Here is a 15659-nt window from a genome sequence, read left to right on the forward strand (position 1 = left end):
CGTGGTGGATTTGGATTTGAAATTGTGAAGAAAAAGGCCTTTAAGCAGTGTATCTAGCTGCTTTTTTTTTTTTGGTAATTAATTTAGTTTTATGTTTTACTACTTTACCTTCATTATAATGATCTTAATTCGATTTTATTGTTTTTAATTCATTTCTAAAATTGCATATCTAAAGTTAATATTGGAGCGTTCAAATAATTTAAATAATTTAACACTAATAAAATTTACTACATTATCTAATTATATTCTGTTATCATTAGAAAATATAAATTAAATGGGTTATGCTTGTTTAGCTTTAATAAAAAAGTTATTTTTTCCATTTAAAAAAGGACCAATTGATAATTTTACAAATTTAAGAGATTAAAATAATAAAATTAAATTTAAATTAATCATTTTATACCTCGAAAAAGTCATATTTCAGCCATATTTTCGTCGAAAATGATGAGATGGATCAAATAAAAATAAAAATTTAACATGCTAAAATTAAGAAATAAACTTGAAAAAATTCTAAATAAAAATTTAAGAGAACAAATATAACATTTATCCTAATAAAAATTATACTTGTTTTGCAAATGACTTTGATGAGTATCCAAATACCACACCTACAAAAGGACCAAAACACCCCTCATTAAGGGCATTATAGTCATTTCGCGATTAGGATCCGCGTATATAGTAGTAGGCGGGTCGCATTTGACCCGACCCGGATCGCGTACACCGACCGAAGACCCGGATAATGACCACCGTTCGATCAGAACGCGCACCGACAAGATAAGGCCACGTGGCCCAGTACTTGACGTACAACGGTGTGCTATAAATAGACCCCGACGCACCATAAATGAGGTAACTGATACGTATTAATTGAGACCGAATTCCTAGATCGAACCTATTTCTCTCGACCAACCTAACTTGAGCGTCGGAGGGTCATTGTCGGGGACGTGCCCAACGAGCTCACAGTTCGTGTTTTTATTCTCAGGGAACCCAAAAATCTGGTCTTGGACGAATTGGCATTCTGAGTGGAGATCGAATCTCGAGATCGAATTATTCAACCCGAATCAGACTTGTTATAAACGGAGGAGAATGATTGACAAATACCAATTGTTGGACAAAATATTCTACTAACTACTATGTTAATTATCCCCAAAAAAGTAAAATAGAAAGAGCTATTATTGTTTGTTGGTTGAATTGGAAAGTGGAGAAAGAGGAAGAAAAGCATTAAGGGTAGAAAGCAACAGCTATCTACTATCCCCTTTCCCCTTTCCCCTTTCAGTTCATTTCTTCACAAATGCAGAATTCTCATCACCTTTCTCCCATTTGTTGAACTGATGATCCTCAATACCTGATCCCTGACTCAGTTGAATTCTTGTGTTCCTTCTTCGTCTTCGCCATTCCAAACTTGGCGGCCGCCTATTCATTCTCCCTATCTTTTTAGGGTTTCCTAAAGAAGCGTGCTAAGTTTTTCAAGAATCAGCGAGTTTGATGGAGTCGGAGGATGATATGCACGACGCCAATGAGGTAGTGGTAGAGGAGGATGACGACTATTACAGCGGGGGCGAGGATGCGGACATGGGTACGGAGGGAGAAGCTGAAGAAGAAGACTATGGTAGCTATGACTATGATGATGAAGAGGATGATGGGGTCGGTTACGACTTCGTGGCCGATGACTCCGATGATGGCGACAATGTTCTCGTTAGTCGTTCGCAGGTACATTTGTAGGGGCGCTTTCTTTCTTGTTTTGTTTATGTCGTCAAATTGACTGTTAAAAGCGCCCAATTTATGAGAGATGGAACAGCTTGATTTATCAATTAGTGATGTTAAAAGCAAGTGTCTGCTTTATGCTGGAAAATCAAGAGCGGAGTGCTAACCTTTGCTGTACTCCGGAAGATAGCTGAATAATAATTGTTATTCTACTAGATATGCAAGGTGAATGTTTTTGTTAGTCAGTGATAATCAAGGTAACTTTGTATTTAAAGAATTAGTTCTGGAAGGGGTGATCTCTGAAACTCATGAGCTGGAAGTGATTTTTCAATTTGACTGTTGAAATTTTTTATTAGATGGAGGGCTGAGAGATACTAATCGTTATTGTTTCTTTGGGGTGAGATGTTGCTGTGTCTAATGTTGAGAAGTGCAGGTCAAAAGACAAATTCTTGAGAAATGTCCTCAGACTATCACTTCAATTTGGAATTAGGTAGTTCGATTGAGAATTGAATGACCTTCAAGTTCTAAATACAGGCATAGTTTCAATTATCAGAAGTCAGGGATTGCTTGGGCTGAGATTCTTGTATAAAATTTAAAATTTAGAATAATGAAGGAAACATTTCAATTCTCTTATGAGCAAGTAAGCTGTTTGTACTGCTTTATATATTTATTTCTTACATGGCATATTCTTGTTTGTACTCTAAAGAATTATGCTTATAATTTAAAATAAGAATAATGAAGGAAATTTTTGAATGCTTGTATTCGCAGGTAAACCTGATTGCAGTACGTTATATGTTTATTCTCTTTACATGACATTTTCTTGTTTGTATTGCAGAAGAATTATACCATCTTAAAGGAAGAAGATATAAGGCAACGCCAAGAGGAAGATATTACCCGGATTTCTAATGTCCTTTCAATCTCAAAGGAAGCAGCAGGCCTGTTGTTGCGTCGTTATAACTGGTAATCTTTTTGTCCCATCATCTCAAAATTATGAGATTTATGTCTGATTGTTATTCGAGACCATGTTGTCTTGGGTTGGTTGAAAAGTTGTTGCTTCTCTAAGTATATGAAATGCTAATTTCTTAGTGCGAAAATGTTTCTTTGAAGCTCTTAATGCTATAATATTGGCAATTGGCAGCTTTTCATTTAGATATCATTCGATATTATAAATTTCTATCATTTTTGACTAACTTTTTATGGATGTATTTATGGAGGAGTGTGAACGATGTGCATGAAGAATGGTTTGCTGATGAAGAGAGAGTTCGTCATGCTGTTGGCATATTGGAGAAGCCAGTTGTTAAGTTTTTGAGTGTTAGGGAAGTAAGTCGTCTATCTACTTGCAATATATGGACATTGCTTTAGTTATCCTATTGAACTGATCTTGTCATCTCATGCATTATAACTTCTCCTTTAAATTTATTTTGGTAGGTGGCTTGTGGGATCTGTTTTGAGAACTACTCCTCTGCGAGTGTACGATCAGCTGGATGTACACATCTATTTTGTGATGGATGCTGGAAAGGTTTGCCCATCTTTGCTACATTTTAATTGTCCTATATTAGGAGTTACTTTTGGCTTTAGTCCTTGCTCCTCTGTGATGACTTTTCAAGAAGTCTCTCCTGTAAAGCTAGAGAATACTTTATTGATATTTTTCCTCTACTGGGCCAAGAAGGAGTGAGATTCTATCATTTCCACTATGTACATGGCTGGAGAACTTAGGCTAGTCGGGGGTATGGTGAATCCAATTGGCTTTTGTATTGCTACATCTTTTATGTTGGAGCACTAATGTTGTTGCGGTACAGAGAAAAAAATATGCTGAGATTTGGAAGGAAATAGAAGCAAGGAAATAATAAGGATGGGATGGGAAAGAGGAAATAGAGGGAGGGAGAGAGTAAGACATGGTAAGAGGGGAGTGCTTCTGTTGAAGCTGTAGGTGGATACATTTATCTTTATGTTGTTGTTAGTTTATCTTGATGGTGACTATCTTGGAAGAATGGGGTAATTGATATATTCTGAACGTAGTACTTAAATTGATAGACTGTCCAACCTAAACGTAACAGGCGTTAGGAGGGAATTGAGTTCTATTGCAACCCTATTGACTAGCTGCCACCCTAACACACTGGCTAACTCGAGTACAAATATTTATATGAACTTTAGATTTAACAAGATCTTTGTAGCTTAAACTTATTGACACCTAGTTTTGTAACCGGTCTTTTTTTATATGAGAGGCTTCTTTTGTAACCAGTCTTCTTTTAGCAAACAAGAGAGTTTTCGTTCTTATTCTCTTTAGCAGCCTATTTATACATAATTTCTAACTCTGTACAGGAACAAAATTTAAATCTGAAAGGCATGAAATTAGGTCCTAATAATCACCCCTAAATGCAGAATCTTCAAGTACTCCTAAGAATCTTAAAAAAATATCGTGTGTTACTCCAAATAATCTCCTGCTAAATGCTGGTCAACACTCCCCCTCAAGATGGTGCATAGATATTACTTACACATCCCAACTTCCAAACTAGATTGTGAATTCTTTTGCTGTTGAGCCCATCACATCAACCAGTTGTTTTTCTGAAGTCAGATGAGAGATGTGTATTTTCTGAAGCCTCTTTATGTGCTTTGTCTGATCATGTTGAACTGGATTATGAGCTATACTGATGGCAGCCTTGTTATCACAAAACAAGACAGAAGCTTCTCTTTCAACAATCTTTATTCTGCCATAAATTTCTGTAGCCATAGTAATTCACAATCTTTTCTGAATCTGTCGAACCATGCTCTAGGTGACTGCTTCAAACCATGCAATGCTTTCTTTAATATACAAATGGGAAGACATTTTCGACATCAAATTGTTGTAGATCCCATTCAATGTTAGCTGCACATGACAATGTGATTATGATAGTATCCATTTTTGCAACGAGAGCAGAAGTATCTTGATAGTCCACCCGTAGGTTTGAGTAAAGCCCTTGACCACCAATCGAGCTTGGTACCGTTTGTTGAACCATTTGTTTTATGTTTCCTACAAATCCATTCGCATCCAACTAGTTTTTCTCCCCAGTGGAAGAGTAACAAGTTCTCATGTTTCATTTTCTGCCAAAGCCTTCATCTCATCAGCATTGCCTCTTTCCGTTTTGGATCCTCATATGCGTCTTGCCAATCCTGTGTAATAGGTACAAAAGAAATAGACAATACGAAGTCTCTATATCTATAGAAGAAGACAGAGAATCCTAGGAAACAAAGTTAGAGATGGGTATAGGAATATCGAACCTTTCCTGATAGACACTTCATTTTCCAATTCTCTTTATCTTACCAAACAAGAACATTGAACTAGAGCCCTTTAAAGTCTACTCCTGACAACAAATTGAGACTAAGCCACTAATTTCTTAATTATAACCCAATCATCTATGACTAAGAAGTGCAAATTGAACTCAAATAACAATGAAAACCTTAACTACTGAGCCTTAAACTTCTGCAGATCTGAAAATTATTAAGCTCCCTTCAGTTCTTGAAACTTAACAAACTTAAAACAGAAACTCTAAGATCACTAAGGATTTTTGTTTTGGACTGAGAACTCATCTTGCTTGTTGGCATTGTAGCAAGGCTCAAAACTCCAAGTTTAGTCTCTTAATCCCTTTATCACTTGTATCAATCTGCTAGCTGATGGATGTGATGGTTCTTGAATATAGTTGATGTATTATAGTTGCTTATATCTGGAAAATTAAGTGTCGATTCTGGTGATGACGTGCTGAAACTAACCTTGTCTCAGATGTGTAGTTCAGACACCTCCTTTTCACTCTAAATTACAGGCTTTAATAGTGACTTGTGAAGATGGTGGACCTTGAAGTTCTAAAATTTATTTGCACACTAGTAGTAATCTTTTGAACATTTAGAAATATCCTGAGAGTAGACCTAGTGTCTGTGGAGCATGACTAATGAAATGCCAACAAAAATAGTCTTAAATGATTCACTTATTCCTTCTTGCAACTTCGTCATCTGGAAGCTGAGAATCTAAATTAATTTGTTATCCCTTTTGCTCTTTTAGCTTACATTAGCACATCCATTAAAGATGGTCCTGGGTGCTTGATGCTGAGGTGTCCTGATCCATCCTGTGGTGCTGCTGTTGGACAAGCTATGATAGATGAGTTGGCAACCATTGAAGCTAAGAAGAAGTATCACGAATATCTTCTTAGATCATATGTTGAGGACAGCCGTAAGGTGGGAATTTTTTTCCTAGGACCTGCCTTTTTTAGGTATAAAGTCATTATTTTGATGTTGTAGATGCTTCCCCTTCCATTCAAAATAGAAGAGGTGAAAATGCTTATCCCTACCAATTGTTGAGTTACTGACAAAAGGCCCACCCCCCCCCCCCCCCTTCGCTAACGAGTCCTTGAATCCATCTTAGGCCATGCTCATATTTCTATTATAAAGTAAAAGGAAAGAAGGAATTTTTGAAGTGGATCCCTCCTGTTCCTGTATAGTCCCTTTCATTGCTGTGCTATAGTATTTTTATTACCCCCATCACCATAACTACTATTACAATTGGATTTGTTACTGATAAACTATGAGGTAGAATAACACCAATGACACTATATTTCTGTAAGTTTGTCTTCGAGAAATCGTTTGCTGAAAATACCCCTTTTTTAAAAATGTTCAGCTAAAGAGTAGTAAACCAGCTCCTCCATTCAGTTGGTTGGTTGAATGTTGAGTTTGATACTGCATCTCGTCTTTTTAAAGGGAAGTTTTTCTGTAATGTTTGCTTAACATCTCTACATGGCATTATTTCTGTGCTACCTCCCATAAACTTAAGCGGCATATGGTGATGGCTTCATTAGGATAGAGGCTTCTTGTTCTTTGGCTTGTTGTACTTATCCTGTTGTACTTGTCCTTGTTCGCTAATGTGATTAGTTAATTTTCTTTATGTGTTACAGATTAAGTGGTGTCCTGCTCCTGGTTGTGATTCTGCAGTTAAATATGTTGTTGGTAGTGGAAGCTATGATGTCACTTGCAGTTGTTCGTATAGCTTCTGTTGGAATGTAAGTTGGGCTTATGATATATTTGATTGCTCCTCTGTTTGCTTGATTAGGATTTTTTGTGTTTAAGTGTCATAAGCTGGTTCAGTGTACAGAGGAAGCTCATCGGCCAGTGGACTGCGAAACTGTTGCAAAGTGGGTTTTGAAAACCAGTGCAGAGTCAGAAAACATGAATTGGTAGATTACTTGCTTGGACAGCTGAATTTTTTCATATATTCGTTTAGTTTTTTCTGTTTATTTCTCTGTGTAGTGAACTTCTCACACAACCAAAGTCGTTTTCATAATAAGTTTTCTATGAACTACTTATGCTGATGTCTATTGATCATTTGATGAAACTGAAGTTGCTTATTAAATATTCTTGGTAACCGCAAAACTGTTCACATTGTGAACTGGAATCTAGAGACATTGATCAATGTAATTCTGGAGTCCTCTTTGGTTATTGTTTATAGAAGAAAGCTTTAAATTGTTCATCTCTTTCCTTACACAAAATTTGGGCAGTTGCCTTGATTAAGATAAAGAAAAAGAATAACAATATAATTTTATTGAAAACTAGAGTTTGATCTTTATTCTTAGGTTGGTTTAATATTTGTGAAGAAGAACGAAGTCCATGTGATTCACTTGTGGCAGTATAAGAATTAACCTTGCTATGGAGGATGGAGGCAATGGTCATACTTTGAGTTTGTGACATCCCTATTTCTATTTTTTCCTTTGAAGATACATTATATAAGTTGAGATGTTTGAACACTTATGATGTCTAGGTAAGGAGATTCCTTTTCATCAGATAACTCTTGATCTATGTTTATGGTCTTGATCTAATGTCTACATTTCTAATTTTGTCATGAGTATGAATAAGGTTAATTACACTTAGACCCCTTCTAAAATAGGATATTAAATCCCCCAAAAGTTTCAAAATTACACTTACGCCCCCTCTAAAAATTCCCCGTTTACGCCTGACCCCTTGTGTTAGGTTTGATGGAAAATGTTGATGTCAACAAAAAGAAAAGGTATATATAAATTTTTTAATTTTGCCCCTCATTTAACATTCTCATGTTTGTTTCTGCACTTATAAGGGGATAAATGTAATATATATGGAGTAAATGTTTATAAGTACAAAATTATTACATGAGAACGTTAAATGATTGGTAAAATTGAAAATTTACATAATATTTTTGAGAATGTCAGCATTTTTTGTCCAAACCATAACAAAAGGGAGTTAAGTGTAATCGTGAATTTCCGGAGAGGGTGTGTAAGTGTAATTTGGGAACTTCACTTTCCCCATTTTTACAGGGGGTGTAAGTGTAATTGACCCTATCAATAAAGAGACACTCTTTCGAGTAATGAATTTAGAAAATGCGCACGTTAAATGCTTGTTTCCTATTCTACCTGGATGGTTGTTCTGATATTAAAGTGAAGATGTTTGATTTTGTGTGATATAGTAATGAGATATGGACAATACTTATAATGCAGGTAAAGCAAAGCCCAAACAAATAGGCATTGTAGATATGGCATGAGTATGACCAATATTCTATCATGGTAGAATGCAATCACTTGCATCTCTACTCTGTTTAAATGTCTGTCCATAAATTCAGTTCCCATGAGCCATTTCCAACAACTAGATCCTTTTTCCTAATATGCTGTTTTGACAAATTAAATCTGCTTGCAGCATTTTTGGTCCCCTCAATTGCTTGTTTTTATTAAACTCCTCTGGGTCAATCTGTTTGATCATTCTTTCAACATACCAGATGATTTATTTAGGATTTAATTGGTCTAGTTTGAAATCATTTCGTTCCGTCTACAGATCCAGTTAACATTGTAAATTATACAATGAATACAGAATTTTTGCAATTTGATCTTTGGAAAACCTCCTATCTTTCATAACTTGAATAGTTCCTAGAGACCGACTTTAGTCCCACTAAATGCTGTGCTGAACAATATGAGATCAGGTTAGCTAATATGAAATAGGTTCCTACTAACTCCCTGATCAAGTCCCAACATTTCAATGAATTATTTCTAGATCCCTGGCAGTCTGTATGGTGAAATTATAATGTTCCAATTTATAAATTTTTAAATTGGAACCAATACATTTCTTGAAGATCCAATAGTAGGGTTGTCTGGACATAACTTTTGCTGAACTGCTGATTGTTATTATGGTTGCGTAATCGAGCTTCTTTTGATTAGTTCCAACATGAGCCTCGTATCAGACACATCCTAAATGGCTGGGAAGGGAGCAGGCCTTTTAACCTGACAGTTAAATAAATGCAGAAAGCACCTAGATCTAAATTTAACATTATGCTTTATGTCTTTCTTATGCATATGGCCCACATCTTTCATGCCATGAAGCTTTGAAGAGATGTTTGATGGGATTTAGATATAGTTCAGCTAGCATTACCTGGAAATTTGCACTCCTTGTTATATTGAAATTGACATGTGATTTCTTTCTCATGCCTCAACAATAAACACAAGTAGTTTTGTTAGTATTTACCAACAAAGTTATGGGAGCTCAGAGAAAAAAATTAACATTCCTGATTCTGTTATTTTAAGGATATTGGCCAACTCAAAGCCTTGTCCCAAATGCAAGCGCCCAATTGAAAAGAACCAAGGTTGTATGCATATGACTTGCACACCTCCATGCAAGTTTGAATTTTGCTGGTAAGTTCTCTATGCTTGCACTTTCAAATCAAAGCTTCTGTGAGAATGTATCTTTTTCACTTCTGTACTATAGCCGAATCTGTCTGTTGGATTTACTAAACTTCTGCTGCCACTCCAGTGTATTAGACGAAATAGTGAAAACTGTACTTCTACATTGAAATTGAGTTTTTTTCCTACTTTTTAGGCTTTGTCTTGGTGCTTGGTCAGACCATGGGGAGAGAACAGGAGGGTTTTATGCATGCAACCGTTATGAAACAGCAAAGCAAGATGGAGTGGTACATATATAAGGGCATTTCTCTTTTTTTTTTTTAAGTGTCTTCTATTGCATTCATTGCCTGAAGTTCTCGCTCATTTATCTGAGAGTATTTTTTAATTCTATTCCTATTTGCATGGAAATGCTCTGCATCCAGTATGACGAAGCTGAAAGGAGGAGAGAGATGGCAAAGAATTCTTTGGAAAGATACACTCATTACTATGAGCGTTGGGCTTCCAACCAAGCGGTATGCGCTGGTTTGGCACATTGTTTTTTTATCTCATAGAGATGCAGTTACTTGTTCATCTCTCTTCTGAGTATCTGTTGGGTGTGCTGCAAGTTTCCAGTACTAACAAGTTGTTTTCTGAGTTTGAATTTGTGCTTCGTCCCAAATTGCACATATTTAATTGAATTGAAGTTCCAGTTTACGTACTAATTTGCTGCCTATTATGTAAATTTCGCGAATCATGAGACTCCTTATGCACTTGTCATCTTGAGAATGATACATGTCAAAAATCAAATGAAGCTCTAATGATCAAGTATCAAAAGGTTAAGATTATAGACTAGACCAAAAATTGCAAGTTGTGTCATGAAGCTTGTGACCCTGAAATTAATTTTTCTGAACCAATCATATGGAGATAACTGATATATAAAGCACTAAAAGTTGACTAAGCCATGAAATACGTCTGATTAACTGAACACAACAAATTGTACAGTCTCTAGGATTATTAGCATGAAGAAAGTTGGGAGATTCAATTCAGGCCAACTGTTTTAGGGTCAAGATAAATATGAGAGCATTGATGTCATTGTGTCGTAATGAAGAATTGCCTAAGCTTTACCCTGTGAAGGAATAATGGCACCGTATGCTAATCTGTTGTTATCATTCATTTGCTCACATTCATGTTCTGGTATGAGAATTTGGTTAGTTGAAAATTTGATGGGTCTGCCTCTAACTTAATATTCTTGTCATTATGCTGTACTTGAAAATTTGACACTATTTGTTCTATCGTTTTGTAATGTTAACCCTATCTTTCCAAATAATCTTCAACTCTTTGCAATTTAATGCAGTCGAGGCAAAAAGCACTGGCAGATCTGCATCAGATGCAAATTGTACATGTAAGGAATTCCTGCTGCGACTCATTACGTTAATTTACTGAAACTCATGTCAGCATATTCATCTCCAATATGATTCTGAAGATGGGAGAGCTATTATTATCCGTCCTTTATTGTAACTGTTACCTGATCATGAATCTGCATTCTTGTGAGTTTCAACCTGGGGGATGGTCAACCATCTGTTGGGACATAGAAGGGTTGGGCTGAAAATTGCTGATTCGACCTTTTTAATCTAGTTCACCTTTATTCAGTAAGTTTGTGCTAACTTATTGTTGACCATCAACTAATCAATTTTGTCCTCTCCAGAGGTTTAAGTTAAAAGCATATTGTTTTATACTCTTTTTGGGGCTAATGCCAAGTGGGTAGGGTGCAAAAGTATGGTTAAATGCGCACGCAGACACCCATAAAGCTGGGTTTACACCCTCAGCGCTAAGGTCTTCTGTCATTGTGAATGTGCCTAATCAATATTTCCAAAATTCTTACCACGAGAGCACCTATGTGAAATAACTAGGAAAATGACTCTAGAAGGATGGGAAGTGAATGAAAAGACAACTCAACAGTGCGATATATCATGCTTCTGTTCTGTTTGGAGGCTCAGAAAGTTCATAAGGTTAGACTTTGTGAAAAGAAAGTTTATGATTGAAAATCAGAGAGTTTGCTACTGATTTTGTATGAATTTTCTTCATTTACAGGCAAGATGAAGTGTTTTATAGAATAAATTACAAAATATTGCTTGCTGATAGATTCAATCAGAGATTTTCTCTTTTACATCACTAATACCTTGTGCTTCAAGCTTTGGGCGGTTCTTATGTGATAGAAGTTTCTCTGTTTTTCTCCTCTCAGATAGTCAGAGAAGAGTATTACTTTTTGTGGAAAGTGCAAGGAGATTCCGATGCTAATGCTTTGATATTCTTGAAACAATTGCTTAACATTTCATTTTGGTCATTCAGTTGGAAGGGGCAACCCGTTTGGGAAATATGAGAACAGAAATGAAAGAGGCTAGTGTCATGAAAAGTTAGCCTAAGGACTAGTTGGGTGCCTTTTTTATGCCATTGATCTACAGATTCTTTTTGGTGACTGAGAGAGGATATTGGGTTGATAGCTGTCTGCATCTACTCTCTATAAATGACGTGGGGTCTTAGCAAATCTATTCACTTGTCTGTTTTTGTCATTATAAATTCCTCATGGTTTAATGCAGAATTTCCTGAATCGCATAAATGTTATGTACGCTCATCTCTGTTAACTGTACCTTTGACCCACTAGGTGGCATCTAGATTTGGCGATAACCTCCCAACAATTTTTGGAACTGTAAATGTGCCTTATCTTTTCATTTTCCTTTTCTTCTTTTCTTTTTTCTTTTTGGGGTTGGGGGAGGTGGTGATTTGTGTGTCTGTGATATTGTTAAGGCATTGAGGGTCTCCAATGTGTTATTCTATGGGGGGGAATAGCCAAAAATTTTGGTTTGGATTATAGGTTTGAGGTAGGGGATTGTTCGATTTGTACAGAACTAGTAGAATGTTAGGTATTATCACCACCATTTGGGGAGTTTGGGGATTTGTCTGTGTGTTCTATGGGGAAAATAACCAGAAATTGTGGTTTGGATTAAGGTTTGAGGTAGGGGATTGTTCGATTGTATGAACTGGTAAAATGCTAGGCATGATCAATCTGCTCTTTTTCAATAGATGACAACCACTGGTGGGGGCGTTGGCACAGTCTTTACTCATAAAATGCAATTTAAGAACAGCAATTTTGGGACTGAGACATTTACTAAAATTTAGTAATGTATCTTTAGCTAATATAATAATGAAATAAAGGCTCCTTAATTAACTTACGGCTGGTTCCTTTTCCCCAAAACGAATTTTCATCCCTAAAATATAACAAACACATTCTCAATTTTTCTCTTCTCTTCCCCCAAATGTTGTAAAGAAACTCTAATTGTGTTATTATATATTTAGTATGTACATTGCAATTATTAATAAAAAAGATATATATATATATATGTATTACATCTTCGAGTTAATATACTATCTAATAAGTATAACGATATGGAAGCTTGATTTGACACCACTCACCAGATAAAGACTTGTATAAAAGAGCGTCTACAGTAGAAAATTCTTCCCCAAGAATGAACCAGCATACTTCATGTTCTCCAATTGATTTCCCCATACTCCCCCAATAGCACCAAACAGGGCCTGGACATTTTTTGACAATTGAAATCTATGATATTTTCAAAGCAATAGCTGAAAAATGGTGATGCACAATATACATTTATTGCCTTTTGGAATCACCCGTGAAATTGTGGGAGGATGATATATATGTACAATGGAATTACCTGTTCTATCCATATTCTTTATATGAACTCGCTGTGAATTTCTTATTATAAAAGAATGTTTTTTTTCTCCAGCTTGAGAAGCTTAGTGGAGTACAATCCCAACCTGAGTCACAATTGAAGTTCATTATAGAAGCCTGGCAACAGGTAAAGCGCTGCAACTGATTTTGTATGTTCAATTATATGTTTTTGTGGTTCGCTTGAGGTATACACTGTAAATTCAACCATAACAATGCTAGTGATGAGTGAAAGAGTTGGGATGCAGCCTTACTCTCTGGAGTGATTTTTGAGAAGTCCTTTTTGTCATAGACAAGATGATGTAGTAACATTGTTGGTTTCTACCAAGCTTTAATGCTTGGCTGATGGCTGTATATAGACTTATTTCTATTCGATAAAATTGACCTTTCCCAAAAAATAAAAAAATAAAAAAAAAATAGCGAATTGAAAAGAGAAGAAAACACCATCATTGGCTTCAATAGAAGTTCCTCTCTTATGGCATCATGTTTTCTCCCAAACTGATAACATTGTTCATTTACTTTCTGCGGCCATGATGTGCTCTTATTTCGGTGGAACTTTTCTGTATGAAAGAAAGTATTCCTTTCTTTACCTTTTTAAGCTTGGGCTTCACTCTTATTTCATTAATGAGCTAGTTGTAGGGCCTGTAGTATTTATTTCCAACTGGAAGAAGTACATTATAAAGATTCCTGGCTAAACTAGGTGATTGGCTCATATTAGACTAGGTTATGGTTGAACTATTACTTCCGTTTTTGCTTATGTTGCAAATAATCATGAATGGTACCTGGACATTTTTGCAGATAGTTGAATGTAGGAGGGTACTGAAATGGACCTACGCATATGGTTATTATCTCCCTGAGAATGAACAAACTAAAAAACAGTTTTTTGAGTATTTGCAAGGTATCATCTCTCTCCTAACCTTTTGAATTCGCTGAAGGTCTTTAGATCATATTATATATGTTCAAACTGAGCCATTGGAATGCATGTTAACATTTAGGTGAGGCGGAAGCAGGTTTGGAGAGGCTTCATCAGTGTGCGGAGAAAGAGTTCTTGAATTACCTCAATTCTGACGGACCATCAAAAGATTTTAATGATTTCCGTACAAAACTTGCTGGTCTGACAAGGTAATGCCGGTTGCATGGACAAAAATTATTCATTTTCTAATCCTTAAAGAGGCCCTATTTCTGTTGCAATATGCATGAAGCTTAGAAGCTTGTAACTTGTACTTTCAGATTTTCCTTGAACCATTTCCACAGTTCAATACTTGTTTTTAGATCTAGTTTTTGCTTGTCTTAGTAGTTTCCAGTAGTTTCTTCTCAATTTTATACATGTAGCTTTTTGTGGAAAATGATCAAAAGAAAAAACTTAGTGGTAATTTATGACATTCCCATCTTAGCATGACGATGCTTCTGATCTGTTGAAATTTTGGAAATGGTACAACCAATAGTCCTTTAGTTGAAGTTTCAAATGATTGTGAGAAACTTAAAAAAAATGGTTGCTGCCAATGTAGTTCATGATCTCACTACGAGCTGCAACTGTAGTTCACAATATCAATATTCTTTTTTCTTTTTTATTTTTTGGGTGGGCAACGGGTTTGTCAAAACCTCAAATTTTCATTTTCAATAGGAACCTGTTGCTCATATTGGTGGTTGAATTACTCAGATTGGGGTATAATTAACTGAAAAAGGGTGTCTGTAAGACCTTTGTACATTTTAAGTGGGACTATAAAGATGCATTTCCTCTCATGAGAGTAAGCTGGTTGCTTAAAATGTACATTTTGTTGGCCAGTTCACTAAGTCAATAGATTAAGCTGAATGCCTGAAATGCACGGTTAGAATATTCGTTGTCTTTCACTTCATGAGATTATTTAGTGTCTATATGTATTTCTTTCAATAGAAGTGAGTAATTCATTTCCTCTCATGGTTTTGCAACAGCGTGACGCGGAATTACTTTGAAAACTTGGTTAGAGCATTGGAAAATGATCTTTCAGATGTTGATTCGCAAGCAGCATGTAGCAAGACGAGCTTAAAAAACATAGCAGGGAGCAGTAAGGAGAAAGGCGGAAGGGGGAAGGTGTCTTCTAAGATAGACATACCGATCAGAAATGCAGGTGATTCAGGTAATTGGGAATGTGATCAGTGTGCCTACTTGAATGTTCGATCTGCAACCGCATGCAATATGTGCCACCATGGCCGTTGAGACAGGCAGTAAAGGCATAAAACAAAGAATGTGCCTTGTCTTGTTATGATCTCAAGCAATCAGTACATGGATGGCAAGTGGCACTAGAGCTAGTTAAATCATCGTGTTTGTTTGGGGGTGGATTAGTGTGGTTGTCTAGGAGGACAATTGGATATGTTTTATCGATTGTAAATAGTTTGTATATTAAGCTACTGAAGTCTTGTTTTCTTTTTTCCGGAGTCCTCGATCCTTCTTTATTAAAATTAAAAAGCGAGCAAATTTACAACGGGGAGTACTGACTCCCTATCATGTCTAAGAAGCTGTAAAAAGGAGTACTATTCCTTTACAAATAATCACCAAAAGCATAAACAAGGAGTACTACTCCCTTACAGATAATCACAAAAGC

General features: G+C 36.1%; 1 protein-coding gene across 1 annotated transcript; it reads left to right on the forward strand.

Moving 5' to 3' along the window:
- The first annotated feature begins 1171 nt into the window (after nt 1–1171).
- LOC105166494 (putative E3 ubiquitin-protein ligase ARI8) lies at nt 1172–15485 on the forward strand. Its single transcript, XM_011085871.3, has 15 exons — nt 1172–1701; nt 2531–2655; nt 2910–3015; nt 3124–3214; nt 5729–5901; nt 6615–6719; nt 6805–6893; nt 9258–9365; nt 9550–9640; nt 9776–9865; nt 10687–10734; nt 13136–13207; nt 13876–13975; nt 14073–14199; nt 15010–15485. Exons 1-15 carry the CDS (start codon nt 1477–1479, stop codon nt 15272–15274), a joined length of 1815 nt encoding a protein of 604 aa, XP_011084173.1. The 5' UTR covers nt 1172–1476; the 3' UTR covers nt 15275–15485.
- Nucleotides 15486–15659: the final 174 nt, after the last annotated feature.

This window comes from Sesamum indicum, linkage group LG7 (assembly GCF_026168435.1).
Source record: "Sesamum indicum cultivar Baizhima isolate 11 linkage group LG7, ASM2616843v1, whole genome shotgun sequence".
Lineage (NCBI taxonomy): Eukaryota > Viridiplantae > Streptophyta > Magnoliopsida > Lamiales > Pedaliaceae > Sesamum > Sesamum indicum.

Bases quoted from the DNA above. Each gene is read 5' to 3' on its own strand.
- LOC105166494 (XM_011085871.3), top strand. From the start codon at position 1,477: ATGGAGTCGGAGGATGATATGCACGACGCCAATGAGGTAGTGGTAGAG. The intron at 3,016-3,123 runs GTAAGTCGTCTA...TTATTTTGGTAG, and splicing joins AGTTTTTGAGTGTTAGGGAA to GTGGCTTGTGGGATCTGTTT. The intron at 10,735-13,135 runs GTAAGGAATTCC...TTTTTTCTCCAG, and splicing joins ATCAGATGCAAATTGTACAT to CTTGAGAAGCTTAGTGGAGT.